The 19634-nt window shown below is 37.3% G+C and overlaps 1 protein-coding gene across 4 annotated transcripts in view; it reads left to right on the top strand.

Moving 5' to 3' along the window:
- Positions 1-19634, top strand: part of LOC136847442 (uncharacterized) — a 210378-nt gene that overhangs the window by 114169 nt on the left and 76575 nt on the right. For all 4 annotated transcript variants that reach the window (XM_067119143.1, XM_067119139.1, XM_067119141.1 and 1 more), the window contains exon 5: positions 8152-8298. In XM_067119143.1, coding sequence (XP_066975244.1) covers positions 8152-8298 — 147 coding nt within the window. The remainder of the gene's footprint in view (positions 1-8151; positions 8299-19634) is intronic.

Below are 19634 nucleotides of genomic sequence, written 5' to 3'. Positions count from 1 at the left end.
TGCTATTTTTATGTTTCCATGATCCTCAATAATGAAAACCTTTTCAGTGTCAAAAAAGATGGCTATAGTAATTTGTTTTTGTTCAAATCCTCTTCATATGTGGTCTTCCAAGTTAGACAGAGAATCGAATGTAGATCTGTTAGACTGTGACCCAAATTGAGTGAGAGTCAAACTTTATTTTCTCAAATGTGCTATGTTAGTCGAGCATTTACCATTTTTCTAGTAATTTGACATAAACAACTTGTTAAATAAATTGGTCTGTAATTGTTTAGATCTTTCCCAGTTTTGACCCAAATTGTAGTTTTAAAACTGGGAAATGTCAAAATAGTGTCTTTTATTGCTGTTCAACTGAATTTTCTATCTTCTTTGTTTCAAAATTTATATTACATTACTTTGTGCGGAAATTTCTTTAGGATCAATTTTCTCCTATTACATTACTTATTTCATTCTTTTCCCATCTTTTATTACGGCATGTCTAGGTGGTTTAACATGGGTACCATTTATTTTCCTGAATTTTTCCCATATTTTTTGTATGGGAGTATTATTAGAGAGATCTGACATATTTCCTCCATGAAATGATTCTTCCTTGAATTACTTCTCTTTTAAATTTTGCAGATATTTTGTACTATAGAGGTTTTAGTGTATCAATTTCTAATGATAATATAGCCAGCTTTTGTAAATTTCCTGTAATACTGGTAATGTTTTATTTATTTTATCAAACTTTCTATTCAGATTATCTAATCATCTTCCAATTTGGCATTTTATTTTTATTAATTCTGTTAGTTTTTCAGACCACCATGGGACTTTGTGTTTTGTTGGATGATATTTGGATTTTGGCATTGCTTTATCAGCAGCATTTTTAATGAAATCAACAAGAAACTTAGTAGTTTCATTATGGTCAATTAAATATTCAAATAGTGGGATATTCCTAGTGTGGAATTCATATGGCTCCCAGTCTGCTTTATGAATGTTATATTGAGGGACATGCTTGGTGGGATTATTTTGTAATAATGAAATTAATATTGGGAAATGATCACTGGTGTGCAAGTCATCAACTGTATTCCAATCCAATCTGTCTGCTATGCTTGTTGTACATAGAGTTAAGTCTACTGAAGAAAACGTTCCATGTGTTTTTAAAAGTATGTGCTGATTTCATTATCATTTATACAGCACATGTTGTTTTTCTATTTTACTTCCTGCTCTATTTGAGGTTGTATAATTGCAGTTCCATATTGGGTTGTGAGCAATAAAATCACCTAATACTAATGTAGGTTCTTTGGCAGTATTAAATAATTATTCAAGTTTATCAGTGTTGTAATTTTTATTGGGTTGGTTGTATAAATTATAAATTACATAGTTATTGTTTTTTATATGAATTCTAATACTTGATATTTGCAGATCAGTAAAGTTTACAGGTACTTTGTCGTAACAGACTTTGTTATGTACATACATAGTAGTACCTAAATTTCCTTCTTCCTCTCTAGATGTAGATGCTAAGGTATATTTACCTATTATTCATATTGTTTTGTTGACATGTTGTAAACATAATATCATTGGTTCGTATTCTTTTAGTAATCTTTGTATTTCTCATAAGTGTAATGTGGTCTGTAGACCATTTACATTCCATTGTATAACATAGCTATTGAAAATGTCATGTTATAGCGGTCAAGTTTTACTTTCTTTTTTTGTATTATCAACTTGGATTTTTTCTAATAATTTACTCATGACATTCATTTGTTTTTCTTGATAATATACTGTACTAAGTGCTTGATGCACATGCAACCTTCATGGGTACTCAAATCCGTGGTTTCTTTTCTTCTACGTTTCATAAAATTTCTCATGATGTTTGTTAAGCCATCTTTTGTTATGTTTTTTTTATTATTGCATGATTTAATGAAACAATCAGTACATCCACAAGTATTATCTTGTATATTTCTTTTTTCATTTGTTCTTGTACCAATTACTGGAGATGGAGTAATCTCTTCTCCCTTGACATAATCATTGTTATCTATGGTACACTTCTCTTTCACTTCTTCAGTGTTTTGGATATCTGTCTTCTTAGGTTTAACTGGTATTTTAGAAGACAAAGGTATATTCTTAGCTTGTTTTTGTTCTTTTTTTCATATCCTTTATCTTTTGTTTAACCAATGTTTCTCTAGTAATAATTGATTTCCTTGTTTTGGGTGGTGTTCTCCCCTAAGGCCATTTTTTATCTTTAATTTCCAGTCCATCACGATCTTCCCGTTACTACTGTACAGTAAACCCCCCGTATTCGCAGGGGATGTGTACCCCCCCCCGCGAATAGCTAAAATCTGCAAATATTTAAAACCCCTCTAAAAACACTTAGAACTGCCTATTTTGATAGTTTAAACACAAGAAAAACCCTCTAAAAATGCTTATACCTGAGTATTTTAATAGTTTTATCACAAAAAGTGCATTTAGTCATGAAAATGATATGAAAATACAGTACAGGTTGACCATCACTAATCCGGCAATCAGTAGTCCAGAACAATCAGTAATCCGCCACAAATTTCGGCTAGAGTTATTTCTAATGTTTCCGCATTAATTTTCAAATTTCCCGGGTCGCTGCGCTAACTCGCTCGCCGGCAGCTTCAATTTGGTGGCGCTGTGTGCTGCATCGACAAACTGGAGGTGTTTGTAAACGCAAGCATGCTTTTGCTGTTCCATTTTTTACATTTATTATTGTCTTTTGCCCTACACTAAGGTATATCGTATAGGCTAAATATATGGTAGCCTAGCCTACATTATACTGAACTCTATTCACATATTAACAGCATTATACAAACATCAACATAATGAATGTGCATCTTTTTCATGGATCTTTTAAAAAGTTATGCTTTACTACTGCATTGTATCCAATTGCGTATATTCTCATATTGCTTTTGTATTATAAATCGCGATCAATGTTTTGTTTTGGAATCGATAACGCGGTGTTTATTTCGCCGCATTTAACTCAGTTCAGTGCGTTTTTCTTGCTTCTAGTAAGCGTAAATGAATATAGATACTTTATTTATTTGGGACAAGGATATTTTTCGTCATACGAAGTGTTTTTAAGTTGAAATATAACTTAAATACGTCTCATTGTGAAATTAATTTAGCTATTTTTTTCGTTAATATATGACGTTCGCGGGAATCACGGCTGGCCGTTTTAGGGGCATGTTTGTTTTGTGTAAAAAAAATCAAGATGCCGTTCGCTGTTTTCTCTTGATTTCATCATAATACGAGCTTTACGTATTTATCTTTTATCGGCGTGAAAACAGCAGTAATTTGTATTCTTTCATGCCCAGTATTTTTAAAATACATTGTCTCCAATTTTATTTACGGTCGAGTTTCATCCATGTTGCCGATGCACGATAATTTATAGTCATTAGCAGCTTGAACATTGTTTTCTCAGCTTCAGCTACAACTTGCAGCTTAAAGTTACTGAAGCAGTATATTTCCTTGCCGATCTTTTCTCCAAAGCGAATATGGGTATAGTGTAAAAAATATATCAGTCCTATTGTACAGTACTTAACGTCATTTGTAACATAACAACAGTAATTGTTTCACCGTACGATGGTTGAAATACAAGCAAAACAGTTGTTATCCGATACGATTAGTAGCAAACAACAGTTTCCCGTTCAGTTGTTTATGGCTGTCGCATTTACGCAAGAGTATAACGTTACTGACAATACTTTTATCATTCTCTTTTGCTTTTTTAACTAGCAGATGGAATAAAGAGATGGAGGAAAAGAAGTTGGTCTATTGTAAGTTGGTCTCTCTCGCTGCCTGCGCCTGCGCGAAATCTAAAAATATTTACTAAATATTTTCGTATCGGTATTAATTGCTAACCCCATCGTAAACTCGAAATATTGTAATTCGAGCACTACCTGTATTTGATAATTGTCTTTTCTTTATTAACCAACTTGTACTGATTTATGGGATATTTTAATTCTAAGATGAGATGCTTAGCTGCTGGGTTTCATGTATTCTAGCCTAATAAATGGCTAATCCAGCAAAATGGCTAATCCGGCACCCTCCAGGTCCCAATGACCCTGGATTAGTGATGGTCAACCTGTAATTAGTAAATATTTCTCAGTGAAAAAAACTGCGAATGGGCGAATTTTCCATGAATAATGGGTAGATACGTTCCACAGAGAAATCCGGGAATACGTGAGTCCACGAATCGTGAGAACGCGAATATGGGGAGTTTACTGTAGTAGCACCCTCCTGTGTTTTTATTTGCATTAATATCTCAAATGAATTGGTTAAAATATTATCCCTCCTATTGGTACCTGTTTCTTTATTCTTTACCATTTTAGTTTTTATTTATAAAGCATTAATTTCTTCTTGGGATTTACTTTTCTGTGCTCCATTATTTCTATCTGTGTGCATTTTTGTTTCATTATTGGTTCTTGTTATTGAAGAGTATGTATGTTTCTTAGACAGATCTTGAATTCCTCTCACTTTCAATTCTAATTTAGCTTCTTTTACAGACATTCCAGTTCTTTCTTGTTATATTTTTAACTCTGTATTGTATATATAGCACATACATTTTTTGGACATTGCGTGATGGTCTTGCCCACAGTTTGTACGCTTTGGTTTACTGCACTTCCATTGTGTGACACATTCTTCAGATCCATGATACGCGCACACAGGTTTATTTCGACAACATTTTTTCGCATGTCCATATTTACTACAATTTTGACACTGGAGTGGCTTTGGAATGTATGGTCTTACTTTCAAAGGGCCCAGGGGTACTCAAATCTTTATTTTTACTTGTCATAAAGATTTGAGGTAAAAAAAAAAAAAAATTAGACCTAAAAACTTCAACAAGATATCATTAGCCTTTCATGAAGTTTATTCTTCCACCAATGGCACAAGTGAGAGCTGACTCCCAAATGTCTCTGTCCCTACCCTACCCCACAGGGGATGGCACAACATGATTAGAGTGGCCCAAGTGTAAGCTAGACCCGCTTGCTAGGACCAAAGGCATTACGAGAATACTATCATCCCCACCCTAATCATATTTTGGGCAGACCAGCTAGAATGCCTGAGCGTCCTATCCCTAGAACCAGAGTCCCCTGGAATCCGTGGTCCAGCCCTGCAGAATAGTTCCGCCTTTGAGATATCAATCTGATATCGTTCAGGTCCGAACATTATCGGGTAGTTGATGGTCCTACCACAGTTCCCACTATGTAGCTTCAGATATAAACCCAATCCCCAGCTATGATATCTTTTCCTATATATCAGGTCCAATAAATTTTACAAAAAGTGGAAGATTCCACAAAATTAGTCCAAATAAATATATAGTAATATATGAGACTCTCTCTCTCTCCCTCTTTTGCGTGTGCTGGCTGAATATAAATTAGTGGTAACTCTATCTTTCTGTTGGCTGGAAGGGTTAGAAGTATGTATGTACTGTATATATATTTTAAGGGTAGTAATGTTTAAGATGACTTTGAAATGGTATTAATAATATAATTTCAAATATTAATAAAGTAATAAGATAATAATTTAAGGTATATTTGATATAGTATGATACTTTAAGTATAAATTTGGTATTTGAACTTTCGAGATAGGCAGTTGTAAGCATTTTTAGAGGGTGATGTTAACTGTTTGCGGATTTTAACTATTTGTGGGGGTGTCTGGTACATATCCCCCACAAGTACGGGGGTTTACCGTAGAGGAATTTTTTTCAGGTGGTCAAAGACTTGATGGAAAAAAATTCATTCCTTTTTTAATCAAACCTACTGTGCTGATGAAAAGTCTATTTTATCACTTCGTGCCCACTAACTGATTGGCTAACAAGAAGGAAAAGAATTTACCCAGTCAGAAGCTTTCCAAACAATGTGTGCTAGCTTTGTTTTGTGCAAATGCTTCCAGTGGGCATAGTTACAAACCAGAGGTAGGGACAAGCGAAGCAACCCCATGTCCTGCGTGGGTTGGTGGATAGTCTCTTAGTGATTTGATATTATTCAGCGAAGGCTTGGTTCAGCTTCAAGATCATTTCTGATTGGTTCCACAAGCACTTTTTACTGAGGTTATTCATCATCGGACACATGACCTTGATATTTCTAAACATCAGGTGAAGGCTTTGCTTCTCGTGCACAGTGCACATGTGTATCTTACCACAGCGAAGTTATTTGGTGATGAAGGTCATATTAGGGTCTTGTTTTTGGCATCTAATATGCTCATACAACTGATGGACCAAGGTGTTATTTTTGTGAAAAAAATGACTGTGCTGGAGGAGGTGATGGTAATGTTCAAAGACAAGGAGGAGGAGGAGCAAAGCTTGGATTCTGGAGAATCTTTGAAGGTATTCACCGAAGTCTGCCATCTACAATTTTGCAGGTGTTTGGAAAGGTGTCACTGTGCAGACCTTGGAGCACACTTTGAACCATAACCTGTGGGGAGCAGAAGACCTAATTGACTTCCAAGGTTTTAGTGTCAGTGCCTTTCGTGCCCTTCTCGTGAAGGGAGGTGATGACATATGAGAGTGGCTGGATGACAATAGTGGTGATCCTGGCTTCCAGCTGTTGACCAACAGCAAGATAGCTGCTGTAATTGCTTCTGGGGAGGTGGAGGAGGAAACCCTTAAAGATGATGACGACATTAATGACGAGTTTGCTACACACCCAACCCCAGGCTAGAAGGATATTCTGATGATCTTGACTGTAGCTGTTTTCCCAAGGCCTTAGAGTTTGTTGATGGTTCATATGAAATGTGGAGTTTGATGACTGTGAATCATTGTTCTCTTTGTCAGGATACCCTTGACAGCATCTTCAGGCACTCAACCCCCATGTACCCAAGCCCATCACCGTCCACTTCAGTAAGTTGGTCATTCAGCTTGGAAACACAAGCAAACACTTCTTGCCAGGTTCTATAGACCAGGAGTCTGATGTGCCTCCTCTTCCTCTTGAAGACTCTCTACACATCTCAGTGCCTCTTCTGATTAGTTTGCCACTAGTACATGACTTTGTCAAGAAACAAGAGAGTGATGGAGGAGGGGGAGAACTTGTAAATCCTCATTACATGTTTTTGAAAATTCTAACTCATGTATGCAGTTTTGGCATTGCTCACAAGTAGGAGAGAGAAAGAGTTTTGTTTTGTGTATATAGTACTGTTAAGTGTTTTGCATTTACTGTATATATTTTACAGTATGTGAAGAGATGGACTGGAAAAAGGAAAGTATGAACTTTGTTTTACATCCGTACAGTATGGTAGTTTACTGTATGTACAATTCATACTGTATTGTGCATTTGTAAGTATATACAGTACATATGTCATTAAAAATAGGGGAATAAAAGGTGGGAATATATGGTTTTATATCTACTGTACACAATACTGTAGGTTTATTTTTTATAAGCATATGTAGTGCATAAGGTACTGTGTAGTGACGAGGGGAAGTAGGGTAAAATTTATCTGGCTTACATTCATAGAATGTTTTTTCACCATATCTGGAAATTTTCAATATTCAGAAGGACCTTGATTTTATTAATCTGAATAATCGAAGGATAACTTTTAAATGGAACAGCTTGAAAATTGTAGACTAAATGCAAAGAAACCATTGAGAAAGTAGGATGACTTCAGTAATGTAAGTGTACAGTGGACCCCTGCTTATTCGTGGTTCCGGATTCGTGGCTTCACCTATTCGCTGATTTTTCTGTGGAATGTATATACACATTATTCGCAGGAAATTTGCCTATTCCTGGTATTTTTCATAGGGAAATGTTCGCTAATTACTGTATTTTCATATTTTCATGACTAAATGCATTTTTTGTGATAAAACTATTAAAATACTCAGGTATAAGCATTTTTGAGGGGTTTATTGGCATTTGAACTATCAAAATAGGCAGTTATAAGTGTTTTTAGAGTGGTTTCAAGTATTCACGGATTTTAGCTATTTGGGGGGGTGTTATGGTACGCATCCCCGTGAATACTGGGGTCGACTGTATTACATTATTATTAATGTAATGCTCCAGATGATTGATGTGTAATTATTAGACTAGTTAACTCTTGTGTGGCAAATATGTCACCTTTATCTTGGCTGTAGTTACAGTTGGCAATAGGGTTGCTAGTGAAGTTTCAGACATTTGATTATATAATATCCTTTGCAGCTGTCATTTATCAAGCTTTTTTTTTTTTCAGGGGGCGCCAAAATTTCAAGGAGTTGCTGGAGTTTTCAGAAGAAGTTGCTTTTCTTACAAAGAGGTTTATTATGCCTCCTCATAGCACCAAATCCAGAATTGGTTCTCTGTATGCCTTGTATGGATTATATTATAAGCACCCTTTCAGGTAATTTACAGTTTTTTTAATTTTTTAAAGCGTTCTTGCTATGCTTTTCCAGTAGTCTTAGATTTTCATAATTTTCTTTCTTTGATAGCGTAGTCACTTGTTTCATCCTCAAGGAGTTACCCCCCAGGGTCTGCCAGCTCTCCATGGTGACTAGGCTAGTATCAAAGAAATATTTTTCCAGCCTGGTCTTGTAGCCAGGTATTGTGTCGTAATGAAAACACTATGACACGTGATAGAGTATAATGGACTCAAAGACAAGAGGACATTTTCCCTTATCTTCAGCGAAGCTAAACCCAGGTTTTCCTTTGTCAAAAACTGCAGGAAGTGACTAATGCACATGCTCATCTGCCATCCTGCTTATGACTAGGGCAGGCAAAAGACCAGCTCCATTACCCTCTACTACTGGAAACTATGTGCACGACGTTTCAGTGCTCCTCACAAAATCGCTTGATTTCAAATTTTTGCATCAGCAAGAATCATGGAAACATCTAAACTTCAAAGTTAAGTGCTTATTTTTAAGGTCCAGTTAAAAATTTTTAGTTTAAACTGTGGAACAAATGTTTTTGTGCACGGAATCCAGAAACTGGACTTTGTTTTCCAAGCACGATAGCCTAACAAATTCAGTGTGAATGATTTAACTATAATAGATGTTGTCTGTAGCCTATAACCTAGGGCTACATATCCTAAAGGCGATTTAACCTGGATTAGGTAGTAACCCAATTTAAGGTAAGTAAGAACCTTTTAAGACATATTCTTGTATGGTCCTAGGCAGCAGCCTAGTTTACACCAAGGACCCTAGAATTTGGTAAACAGTCTACTGAATATTTCCCTTTATATAGCCTCTGCATTTAAGTATGATCTAAAATAATCCAGGACTAGGAAGTATCTTATACATATATCAGGTTAAGTGATAAACTTTTACAAAACATCCCAGTATTGGAGAATCATGTTCCTAGACCATGTAATCTAGGACTAGATGAAAATAGTAACCTGTGCCGGATGAGATGGTAGCCTAGCCGTAAGGCTACATACTAAGGCAATTGTGTTTTATGTAAACATACCCTTGTGAATTGAATAATCCAGATTAGGCAGTATCCTAGATCAGAGTAAGTGATAGCCTTGCTATAAGATTATACATTGTTGGGTTACTATTTTGTATAGTAGACCAAATAACCTAAGATTGGATACAAACACCAACCTGGTTAGAGAAAATTAGTAGCCTAACTATGGGTTTACATATTAGTAAGTTGCTGGTTTTACATAGCCTATACATTTAGGTGTGATCTATAAAAATCTGGATTAGGTAATACCCTATACTAGGCTAAGAAAGAACAAATAAACCTAGGGGTACATGTAAACAGTGTTCTAGGGTCAATAACACTGGTAAGGTCTTATGAAGCCTATATCCTTACAGGTGATATAAACCTAGAACAGGCAATAGCCTAACCAGATTAACCCTTAAACGCCGACTGGACGTATTGTAAGTCGACTAAAATTGTCTGTCGGGTGACGAGCGGGCGTACCATACATCGACTACAAAAAATTTCAACCTTTGGTCAAAATTGACTCGACCGAAATGATTGAAAAACGCAATTGTAAGCTAAAACTCTTACATTCTAGTAATATTCAATCATTTACCTTCATTTTGCAACAAATTGGAAGTCTCTAGCACAATATTTTGATTTATGGTGAAATTTTGAAAAAAACTTTTTCCTTACGTCCGCGCGGTAACTCGTCCAAACATCTCAGAAATTCTTTCATCACTTTATCGTAATGTTTGCACCGTTTTATATTAGTCGTTACATAAAGTTTTATATATGAAAATGTGTGCAATTTCATGTAGAATACAACAAAAAATAATTCATGGTTGTAGCTTTTATCAGTTTTGAAATATTTTCATATAAATCACGATAAATAGAAAAAATTTGACCTTCGGTCAACTTTAACTCTACCAAAATGGTCGAAAACTGCAATTGTAAACTAAAACACTTGCAGTGTAGTAATATTCAATCAATTTCCTTCATTTTGCAAGAAACACGAAGTCTCTAGCACAATATTTCGATTTATGGTGAATTTTTTAAAAAAACTTTTGTACGAGCGTTACGAATTCATGCATTATTTTGTGATAATATTTTCTCTGTGTTGCTTTGATCATTTTACAATTTGTTATATACCAAAATCATCGCAATTTAGTGTACAATACAAAGAAAAAAATAACTCATTAGCTTTAACCATTTTGCTCACAGCACGATTTGTATACAATTATATATGAAATTTTTTTTTGCGGTCATATATTTCAATATTTATATATGATAATGATATTTTTTTCATTTCTGATGGTTGCATAATAAACTTCAGGCAATGTCAAAAAAAGGAGCAAAAAATGAACTCTTAATCTTAAAAACTAAGCGTGCTGTGATTTTTTGAAAAAAACTTTTTTTCCGCTTTGGCACTAACTCCTGAACGCCGCTGGCATATGGCAGACACTTTCGTAAATAGAAGCTTGGCGTTTAAGGGTTAGATAGAAATCCCTTTTTAAGGGAATATTCTTGTTGTTAATTTAGAAACAGTGTGGCTGAGTATCAGACAAAAGGGTAGTCTCGGCTACATAAGACAAAAAACCAGATCAGAGGATTAATTTTTTATAGCTTATATCCTTAGGTTTTTAAATAAACCTAGAAAAAGCAGCGGCTTAGAATAGGTTAAGCGAGAATCCTCTAAGACATCTTCTATGCCTACATTAACATAGATTATACTAGAAAGATTAACCTAAGCTACATAAAACAGTAGCTTGGGTTAGTTATTAAACAAATTAGTTAATAGATGATTAGTCTATATGGCATGACAATTTATTTTAGAATTAAAATTTCACATATTATTGCAAAAGGACTAACAGTTTAAATATTACAGCCTTATATGGTGTCAGAGTCAACCTAAACCTAAAATGGTTTAAGTTAACTTTGATATTTTATAAAAGGTACAGCATTACATTTACACATTAGTAACCAAACTAACCTATAAGATGTAATATGCTAACAATACAGTGTTTTACAAGTGTCCATTATTAAAAACAACTTATACTAATTAGTTTCTAATAACAACTTGGTTCTTTCACTACAGGTCCACCATTATGCAGGACCCTCAGCTCAAGTGTTCCGTAGCAAATTACTCGGTTCGCTTTTTGCTAGTGGGTACTGCCCATTCCACCTGCCATGAGCATAGTCCTTGTAAAAAACAAGAAAATTTTGCTTGGTCGCCAGACATGTGCGAGATTTGCAGTGTGCTCTTGGCAGCAAGTTTTAAGGACGAAAGGGCTCGTTTTAAGCTGTCATGATGGGTCCTAGACTTTAGGAAAGGGGAGATTAATCTTTCTGGCAGAACACGGCAGCAAATATTAACCCCTTCTCAGAAGATCTATATTTGGGCCAAAACCCAGCAACATCAGTCCCCTGCGGAGGAAATAGAGGAAGTTCCTCTTGGAGGTGATTTTCTTACAAATGAAGTTGATATTGCTACTGAAATGACCTTGCTGAACCCAGAAGGACCAGGGACACAACTTTGGAATTCAGTACCCTATGCAACTTTCAGGAGCTGATCAGGATCCTGCCCCCAAAAGGGATACAGGGATTCACTTAACCCCAATTGAAATGACTACATTTTTGGAGGGCTTTAGTAACTCACCCAGGACCCCATCCCCCTGGGTAACAGGCAGTCACAGTTCAGCTGTGAATGCTCAGTCAGATTATGCAAGCTTCCCCAAAAGGGATACACAGTTTGCAGCATTTGATCAGTTCTGTAAGGAAATTATGAGTAATTAATATCAAAGATGCCCTTGCCACAGAACGGCAATATATAACGGACATATTGCATGATTCCGAACAGGAAATTAAAGAAATCAAGTCAGTGATGTACACGCCAGAGTGTAAAAGTACTGCATCCTGCAATTAAAATGTGGAGAGTGGAAACAAACTCTGACCAAACAAGGTCCAAGGTTATAATTCCAACGGGAGCCAACAAAACGGCCAGTTTGGACTATAAAGCTTCAGGTCAGAACATAACATGGGCTCCAGTATTCTCCCCTGATGATACTGATAATCCTTAGCAAGACGCTTCAATGTGTATTTTCTTTCCTGATGGTAAGTATCTTAATTAAAGAGAGAAAAACCATGATCAAAGTTGTACATGTGGAGTCTAGAGACAGGGCAGCATTCCCTAATACAGAATGGTGCCTGATACCACCTTTGCCACACATGGAGAAACCTCAAAAAGAAACAGTTCTCTTATGTGGGAATACAGCATTGAAAGCTATAGATGACGCCCTTTACTAGGTCAATGGCAGGTGGATCTATATCAATAAAACCCAACTTGCTCACCAAGTACCCCCAGCCTTCTGTCTCTTCACCTTTAAAATAATTAACCATGCAAAGACAAACTTTCATAATTATGTAGTAACTAGAAAACAGGAGCCAATGGCAGAACTAAAACCATTTGCCACAGTCTTCCCGGTTTTGAAAAATGCCACCAAGGAATGGGCAACACTTCAACTCCCTTTTGAAAGGAAAAAGCTCCCCTTGGATGTTGCTACTCAGCAATTTGGGACCCCTAGATGAGACAGCTTTGTCAGAATTCCATGCTAGGACTCTTCTCCTTAGTATCATAATCTCTTCCACCTTGCTAGAAAATGCCACCAAAAGGCTTCCAGAAGATTCCAGGACATATTTTGCTGCTGAGGCTAAAAGTCTTATGAGAACCCTATTGGAAGCACTCCATGAATTTTTAGACTGGCGCTTAAAACCGCAAATGGAAGCATTGGAAGGCTCCAACAAGTCACTTCCTAAAGATGATGCTGTTGTAACTCAAGTCAATGAGCAAGCACGCCAACAAAATTGTAGTGTATGCTCTTCTGGGAAAAGGAGAATTCAGGACAAAAAACACAAAATTTCCCTTTACCCAATTCAAAAAAGGCTCGCTTTGATCAAAGATCACATAAGCTGCAGTCACCTCCAAAACTTTACCTCATAAACAGGTAGGTGGTCACAAGGGACAACCCCCTTCAAAAGGACAGCAACAGCCACATCAGCAAGGACATCCTTTTCACAAGGTCCAAAAACCATCTTACAAAGGAAAAGGAAAAGCAGTGCCCAGAATGCCTATCAAAGGAAAGGGTAGAGGAAGAGGGGGGATATCAAGAGGAATTGTTTGGTCGGGACCAGCTTCAAAGACATCTGGGGGTCCACAAGAAAAGAGTGCTTGAAAAACCTAAGAGCAGTGGTCAACAGACTCCAGTCAAAAGGTTTTATAACAAATTGGAAAAAATCCCACCTCACGCTCAGCAGACACTTTCAGTGGCTGGGTCTGTGTTGGGATACACTTTAGGGCCTGTTCTCTCTCCCCATCAAAACTCAGAACAGAATAAGGAAAAGCCTCAAAAGATTCCTAGCACAGCCCAGAGTTTCCAGATAGCAGTTAGAATGCAAGAGGGGTCTGCTGCAGTTTGCATCAGTAAGATCCAATACTCAGATTGCAGTTGAAAAACATGAACAAATTTTGGCTATCGCACGCAAGAAAAAAGATGCGAGACCGATCTCACCAAAAGAATCAGAAAGTTGGGGAGATACTTCAGCCTTGGACCCGGAAGGAATCTCTGGGGAAACAGGTCACCCTGACTCCTCCATCTGTAAGAGTGACAATACACACAGATGCCTCGTTGACAGGATGGGGAGGACATTGGGAGGATCATCAGGTGGCAGGGAGATGGTCAGCTACTCTGAGGAAGTGTCATATCAATTTCCTGGAACTGATGGCTGTCTTTTTGTGTCTCTCAGAAAACTTGTCTTTTTGTGTCTCTCAGAAAACTCAAACCTCCAGAAGAGACATATTCTGTTGGTTCTAGACAACACAACTGCAATGTCCTGCATTAAGAGATCGGGATCACATTCACCTCCTCTCAACATGGTAATGCTAGCCATCCTTCAGATGGCACAAGTAAAGAAGTGGCACCTGTCTGCAATTCACCTCACAGGGTCTTTCAGCGTAATAGCAGACTCTCTATCAAGGGAAAAGACAGCCTCAACAGAGTGGATGTTGGACAACCACTCTTTTCAAACAATAGCCAACATGCTTCCGCAACTGGAAGTGGACCTGTTCGCCACATACGAGAATCACAAACACCCAGTATATGTCTCCAAACTTGGACAGTCAAGCAGTAGCAAAGATGCCTTCCTACAAGACTGGAACAAGTGGAGGACAATATATCTTTTTTCTCCATTGTTCCAGATTTCGAAGGTTTTGAGCAAACTCCTAACTTTCAAAGGAACAGCTTACTTAACCCTTAAACGCCGACTGGACGTATCGCAAGTCGACAAAAATTGTCTATCGGGTGACGAGTGGACGTACCGTACGTCGACTACAAAAAATTTCAACCTTTGGTCAACTTTGACTCGACCGAAATGGACGAAAAACACAATTGTAAGCTAAAACTCTTACATTCTAGTAATATTCAATCATTTACCTTCATTTTGCAACAAATTGGAAGTCTCTAGCACAATATTTTGATTTATGGTGAATTTTGAAAAAAACTTTTTCCTTACGTCCGCGTGGTAACTTGGCCGAAAATTTCAGAAATTCTTTGGTCATTTTGTCGTAATTTTTGCACCATTTTATATTAGCCGTTACATAACATTTCATATATGAAAATGTGCGCAATTTCATGTAAAATACAACAAAAAACAACCCATGGTTGTAGCATTTATCAGTTTTGAAAGATTTTCATATAAATCACGATGTGCCAAAATTTCAACCTTCAGTCAACTTTGACTCGACCGAAATGGTCAAAAAGGCAATTGTAAGCTAAAACTCTTACATTCTAGTAATATTCAATCATTTACCTTCATTTTGCAGAAAAATTGGAAGTCTAGCACAATATTTCGATTTATGGTGAATTTAAAAAAAAAGCTTTTTCCTTACGTCTGCGAGCGGTAACTCGGCTGAACATCTCAGAAATTCTTTCGTCACTTTGTCATAATGTTTGCACTGTTTTATATTAGTCATTACATAAAGTTTTATATATGAAAATGTGCAAAATTTCATGTAGAATACAACAAAAATAATTCATGGTTGTAGCTTTTATCAGTTTTGAAATATTTTCATATAAATCACGATGTGCCAAAATTTCAACCTTCGGTCAACTTTGGCTCGACCGAAATGGTCGAAAAACACAATTGTAAGCTAAAACTCTTACATTCTAGTAATATTCAATCATTTACCTTCATTTTGCAACAAATTGGAAGTCTCTAGCACAATATTTTGATTTATGGTGAATTTTTGAAAAAAACTTTTTCCTTACGTCCGTGCGGAACTTGGCCGAAAATCTCAGAAATTCTTTCGCCATTTTGTCGTAATGTTTGCACCGTTTTTCTAATAGCCATTACATAAAGTTTTATATATGAAAATGTGTGCAATTTCATGTAGAATACAACAAAAAATAACTCATGGTTGTAGCTTTTATCAGTTTTGAAATATTTTCATGTAAATCACAATAAATAGAAAAAATTTGACCTTCGGTCAACTTTAACTCGACCGAAATGGTAAAAATCTGCAATTGTAAGCTAAAACACTTACAGTCTAGTAATATTCAATCAATTGCCTTGATTTTGCAAGAAACGGGAAGTCTCTAGCACAATATTTCGATTTATGGTGACTTTTGGAAAAAAAACTTTATTTTACATCTGCGCGTTACGAATTCATGCATCATTTTGCGATAATATTTTCTCTGTGTCGCTTTGATCGTTTTACAATTTGTTATATACCAAAATCATTGCAATTTAGTGTACAAGAAAATGAAAAATAATAACTCATTAGCTTTCACCGTTTTGCTCGTAGCGCGATTTGTATACAATTATATATGAAATTTTTTTTGCACTGTCATATATTTCAATATTTATATATGATAATGATATTTTTTTTCATTTCTGATGGTTGCATACTAAACTTCAGACAATGACAAAAAAAAGGAGCCAAAAGTGAACTCTTAATCTTAAAAACTAAGGGTGCTGTGATTTTTTGAAAAAAAAAATTTTTCAGCTTCGGTGCTAACTCCCGAACGCCACCAGCATACGGCAGACACTTTTTTAAATAGAGGCTCGGCGTTTAAGGGTTAATAGCCCCAAATTGGCCAAACAAGCATTGGTTCCTATCACTTCAACAGCGGGCGAAAAGATCAATTCTACTATCATCTGCTATTCTACCCTAGAAACTAAGAGGGAAAATTGTTTATGCATCCTCCTTTCTGAGCCGAGACCTTCATGTATGGTTTTTTTAAATATTATCCTGAAAGACTTACAATTATTTGGTCCCTAACAAGGTACTTAGACTTCTATCTACCCCTCAGTTCAGTGGACCCAATATAACCACAACCCACATGCTACAAAAGGCGATCTTCCTGATTGCATTAGCATCAGGAGCCCGTATTACTGTAGTGAACTGGGCTGTCTTAGACTGGGACAATATATCACACAAACTGCTGATAATCAATTATTATTGTCCCTTGGCCCATCATTCCTGGCCAAGAATGAGGATCCTTTAAGAAGGAAATCTATTCTTATAAGAAAACTCACTTTAGCAGACAAAACATTATGCCCAGTTCAAGCACTTAAGGTTTACCTAGAGGTCACAGCAAACATCCCAGAAGGTCCGATTTTCCTACACCCTATCACGAGTAAACCACTCTCTCTACAGGGCTAGGAATAATTTTAGTGTCCCTCATTAAAAAGGCAGACTCACACTCCTTTCCTAGGTCACATGATATTAGGAAAGCAAGCACGTCGTTGGCCTTCTTCAGAAATGTCTCTTTTGAAGAAGTCTCTGAAAGTACAGGGTGGGCATCAGAGACAGTGTTCTTGAAACATTACTGCCAGGAGCTCGAACAAATTCGTCTACACTGCATATCAGTAGGTGGTATGGTTAGCCCTGACCCCATAGGCTCTACAGCAGAAAACCAGGGGTCTTCCTAACGGGTGAGTATGCTGGCTATTGCTGGGGAAGATGCAACAAGACTGCAACCACACCCAGCATCCATATGTAAGTCACTACAGAACTTAACCCTAAAAATGCAAGTTCTTGTTTAGTTTCTTGTTTCTTGTTACCAAAACCCCAAAAGGTTTTTTAGAATAAGGAATGGGGCTTGAAACTTGTGGCTTGACCTCAGACCAGAAATGTTTCTTGTTTTTTCTTTGGGTTTTTGGGATTAAAATTTTGAGAGCTTAAGCCTTTTGTCACCTGTCAATTTCTTTTGTAAAGCTCCTTGAGGATCTAAATGTTTACTCACACTATCAAAAACAGGTTCCTGACATAGGAAAATCCTATTTTTGGCAGTCACTGTTGAGTCCTCAAACCCTCCCACTTCCTGGTGAAAGCGCATGATTTGGGGCAAGGGATCATCCTACATTGACCAGCAGAGAGTAATGGAGTTGGTCTTGCTCACCCTGGTCGTAAACAGATGGCAGATGTGCATGCTCAATAGTCACCCCTTGTAGTTTTGAGGTAGGAAAAACTGGGTTCAGCTTCGCTGAAGATAATGGAAAATGCCCTCTTTGCCTTTGGAGTCCATTATGCCTATCATGTGTCCTAGTATTTTCATTATGGCACAATTCGCTACAAGACCAGGCTGGAAAAAAATATTTCTTTTTGATACTAGTCTAGTCACCATGGAGCACTGGCACACCATGAGGGGTAACCTTGAGGACTCAACAGTGACTGGTTTCAAAAATAGGTTTTTCCTATGTCAAAACTCCAATTTTATAGTATCTCTCCAGGGCTGCATGAGACAGATCACCCAGTCACAGAGAATTTTATCATCATTGGTCTAGGTCAGAAAAGGGATTTTGACAAAGGAAAAATCTATTTCTGAGGAAGGTCCGTGTCACCCGGTGAAATTCCATTACAGCACGAATTTCTAGGTATAATATGCCAGATATACCAGAGAAAAAGAGCTTAGAAAGCTAAAGGCTACTCCTCAGTCGAAAGGCCTTCTAGAAGACGCCGGTATAACGTAAGGGTGAGTGAAATACCACTACCACGGAGAGACTTACTCGAAAGACCTCTCCCCTATCAAAACCCCGAACAGAGCGTGAGCCATTACAGCCCCTACACCCAACATTCGGGCCAGGACGCATGCACACCAGCGCCACCACCATTCCATAGCACTAACCCCAGACTTGGCATGTGCAAGAAAAAGGGGGAGCCATAGGTGAGTCAGGAGGGTCACAGGACATCGACCTTCCTCAGAAATACTTCCTTTGTCAAAATCCCTTTCTGGAGTCCAGTCCTGCGGTCAGCCGGTGAAATAGTGACAGAGAATCATGCCAAGGCTGCAAACTACGAGGAAACTGGGTAATCTGAAGAAAAAACATAAATTACGAAAGCAGTTTTAATGAGGGAATCTCTTACATGTGAGAAAAACACTAAACCTAAGGCACATTAAAGACTTAAGACTAGAAAGATTAGGGGAGGTCCCCAGCACGACGGGGAAGGGTTCCCCAAAACCACTTAACATTACTAAAGCACAATATTACACGAAATTGGATAGGAACAATGGTGCATACAATCTTAAATGGTACATATAATCTTAAAGCTACACACGCAAACTTAAGCTAAACACGTAAGAGATCAACCAATTGGCAAGCAAAACACACAGTGCATATACACATATCTGGGGTACATGGGGCAAAATAAAAACCGCCCAGTACACCACAAGAAAATACAATCGTAACACGTCAGATTACAGTTTCCAGTCAACAGAGACAAATTACATCAATATGAGGAGCAAGGCAGTGAGTCATGATCAACCAGGAGGACAAGCAGACAAGTAAATGAGGCAGGCGAAGCGGGGGAAAGGAGTACAAGGATATGATTGGTTAAGGTGGGGAGATGACACTTCCACAGCTATGGTAGAAAATTTCAGGGCTTCGAGCGATTTAAATAGTGGCGTTTAAAACACTAGGAGGTGATTTCCAACCCGTATGGACAATTCTGAGAAATCCATTATGAAAGTAATTAATGGAGGTAGTAACTGCTCGAATATCATGAACCTAGGAACTGAATCTGCTACTTGTTTAATAAAAATACAGAATTTGTTGTCTTATACCATTCAGTGATAGAGTACCAATCTTTCTCCCTGATAAAAAAGAGGACCCGACTTACTCTGTGGAGTTCTTAAAGCGTGATTTAAGCAAGAACTGGACATAAAGACTGGTCTTGTGGAAGGGCACCACCTTTCCAAGGAGACCACCCACTTGTGGGTCTTCGCTTGGCCAAGCAGTTCCAGGATCAGGGAAAGG

The sequence above is a fragment of the Macrobrachium rosenbergii genome, chromosome 16 (assembly GCF_040412425.1).
Source record: "Macrobrachium rosenbergii isolate ZJJX-2024 chromosome 16, ASM4041242v1, whole genome shotgun sequence".
NCBI lineage: Eukaryota > Metazoa > Arthropoda > Malacostraca > Decapoda > Palaemonidae > Macrobrachium > Macrobrachium rosenbergii.
Note: the sequence above shows the minus strand (reverse complement) of the source record. Positions and strands in the feature narration are given on the sequence as shown.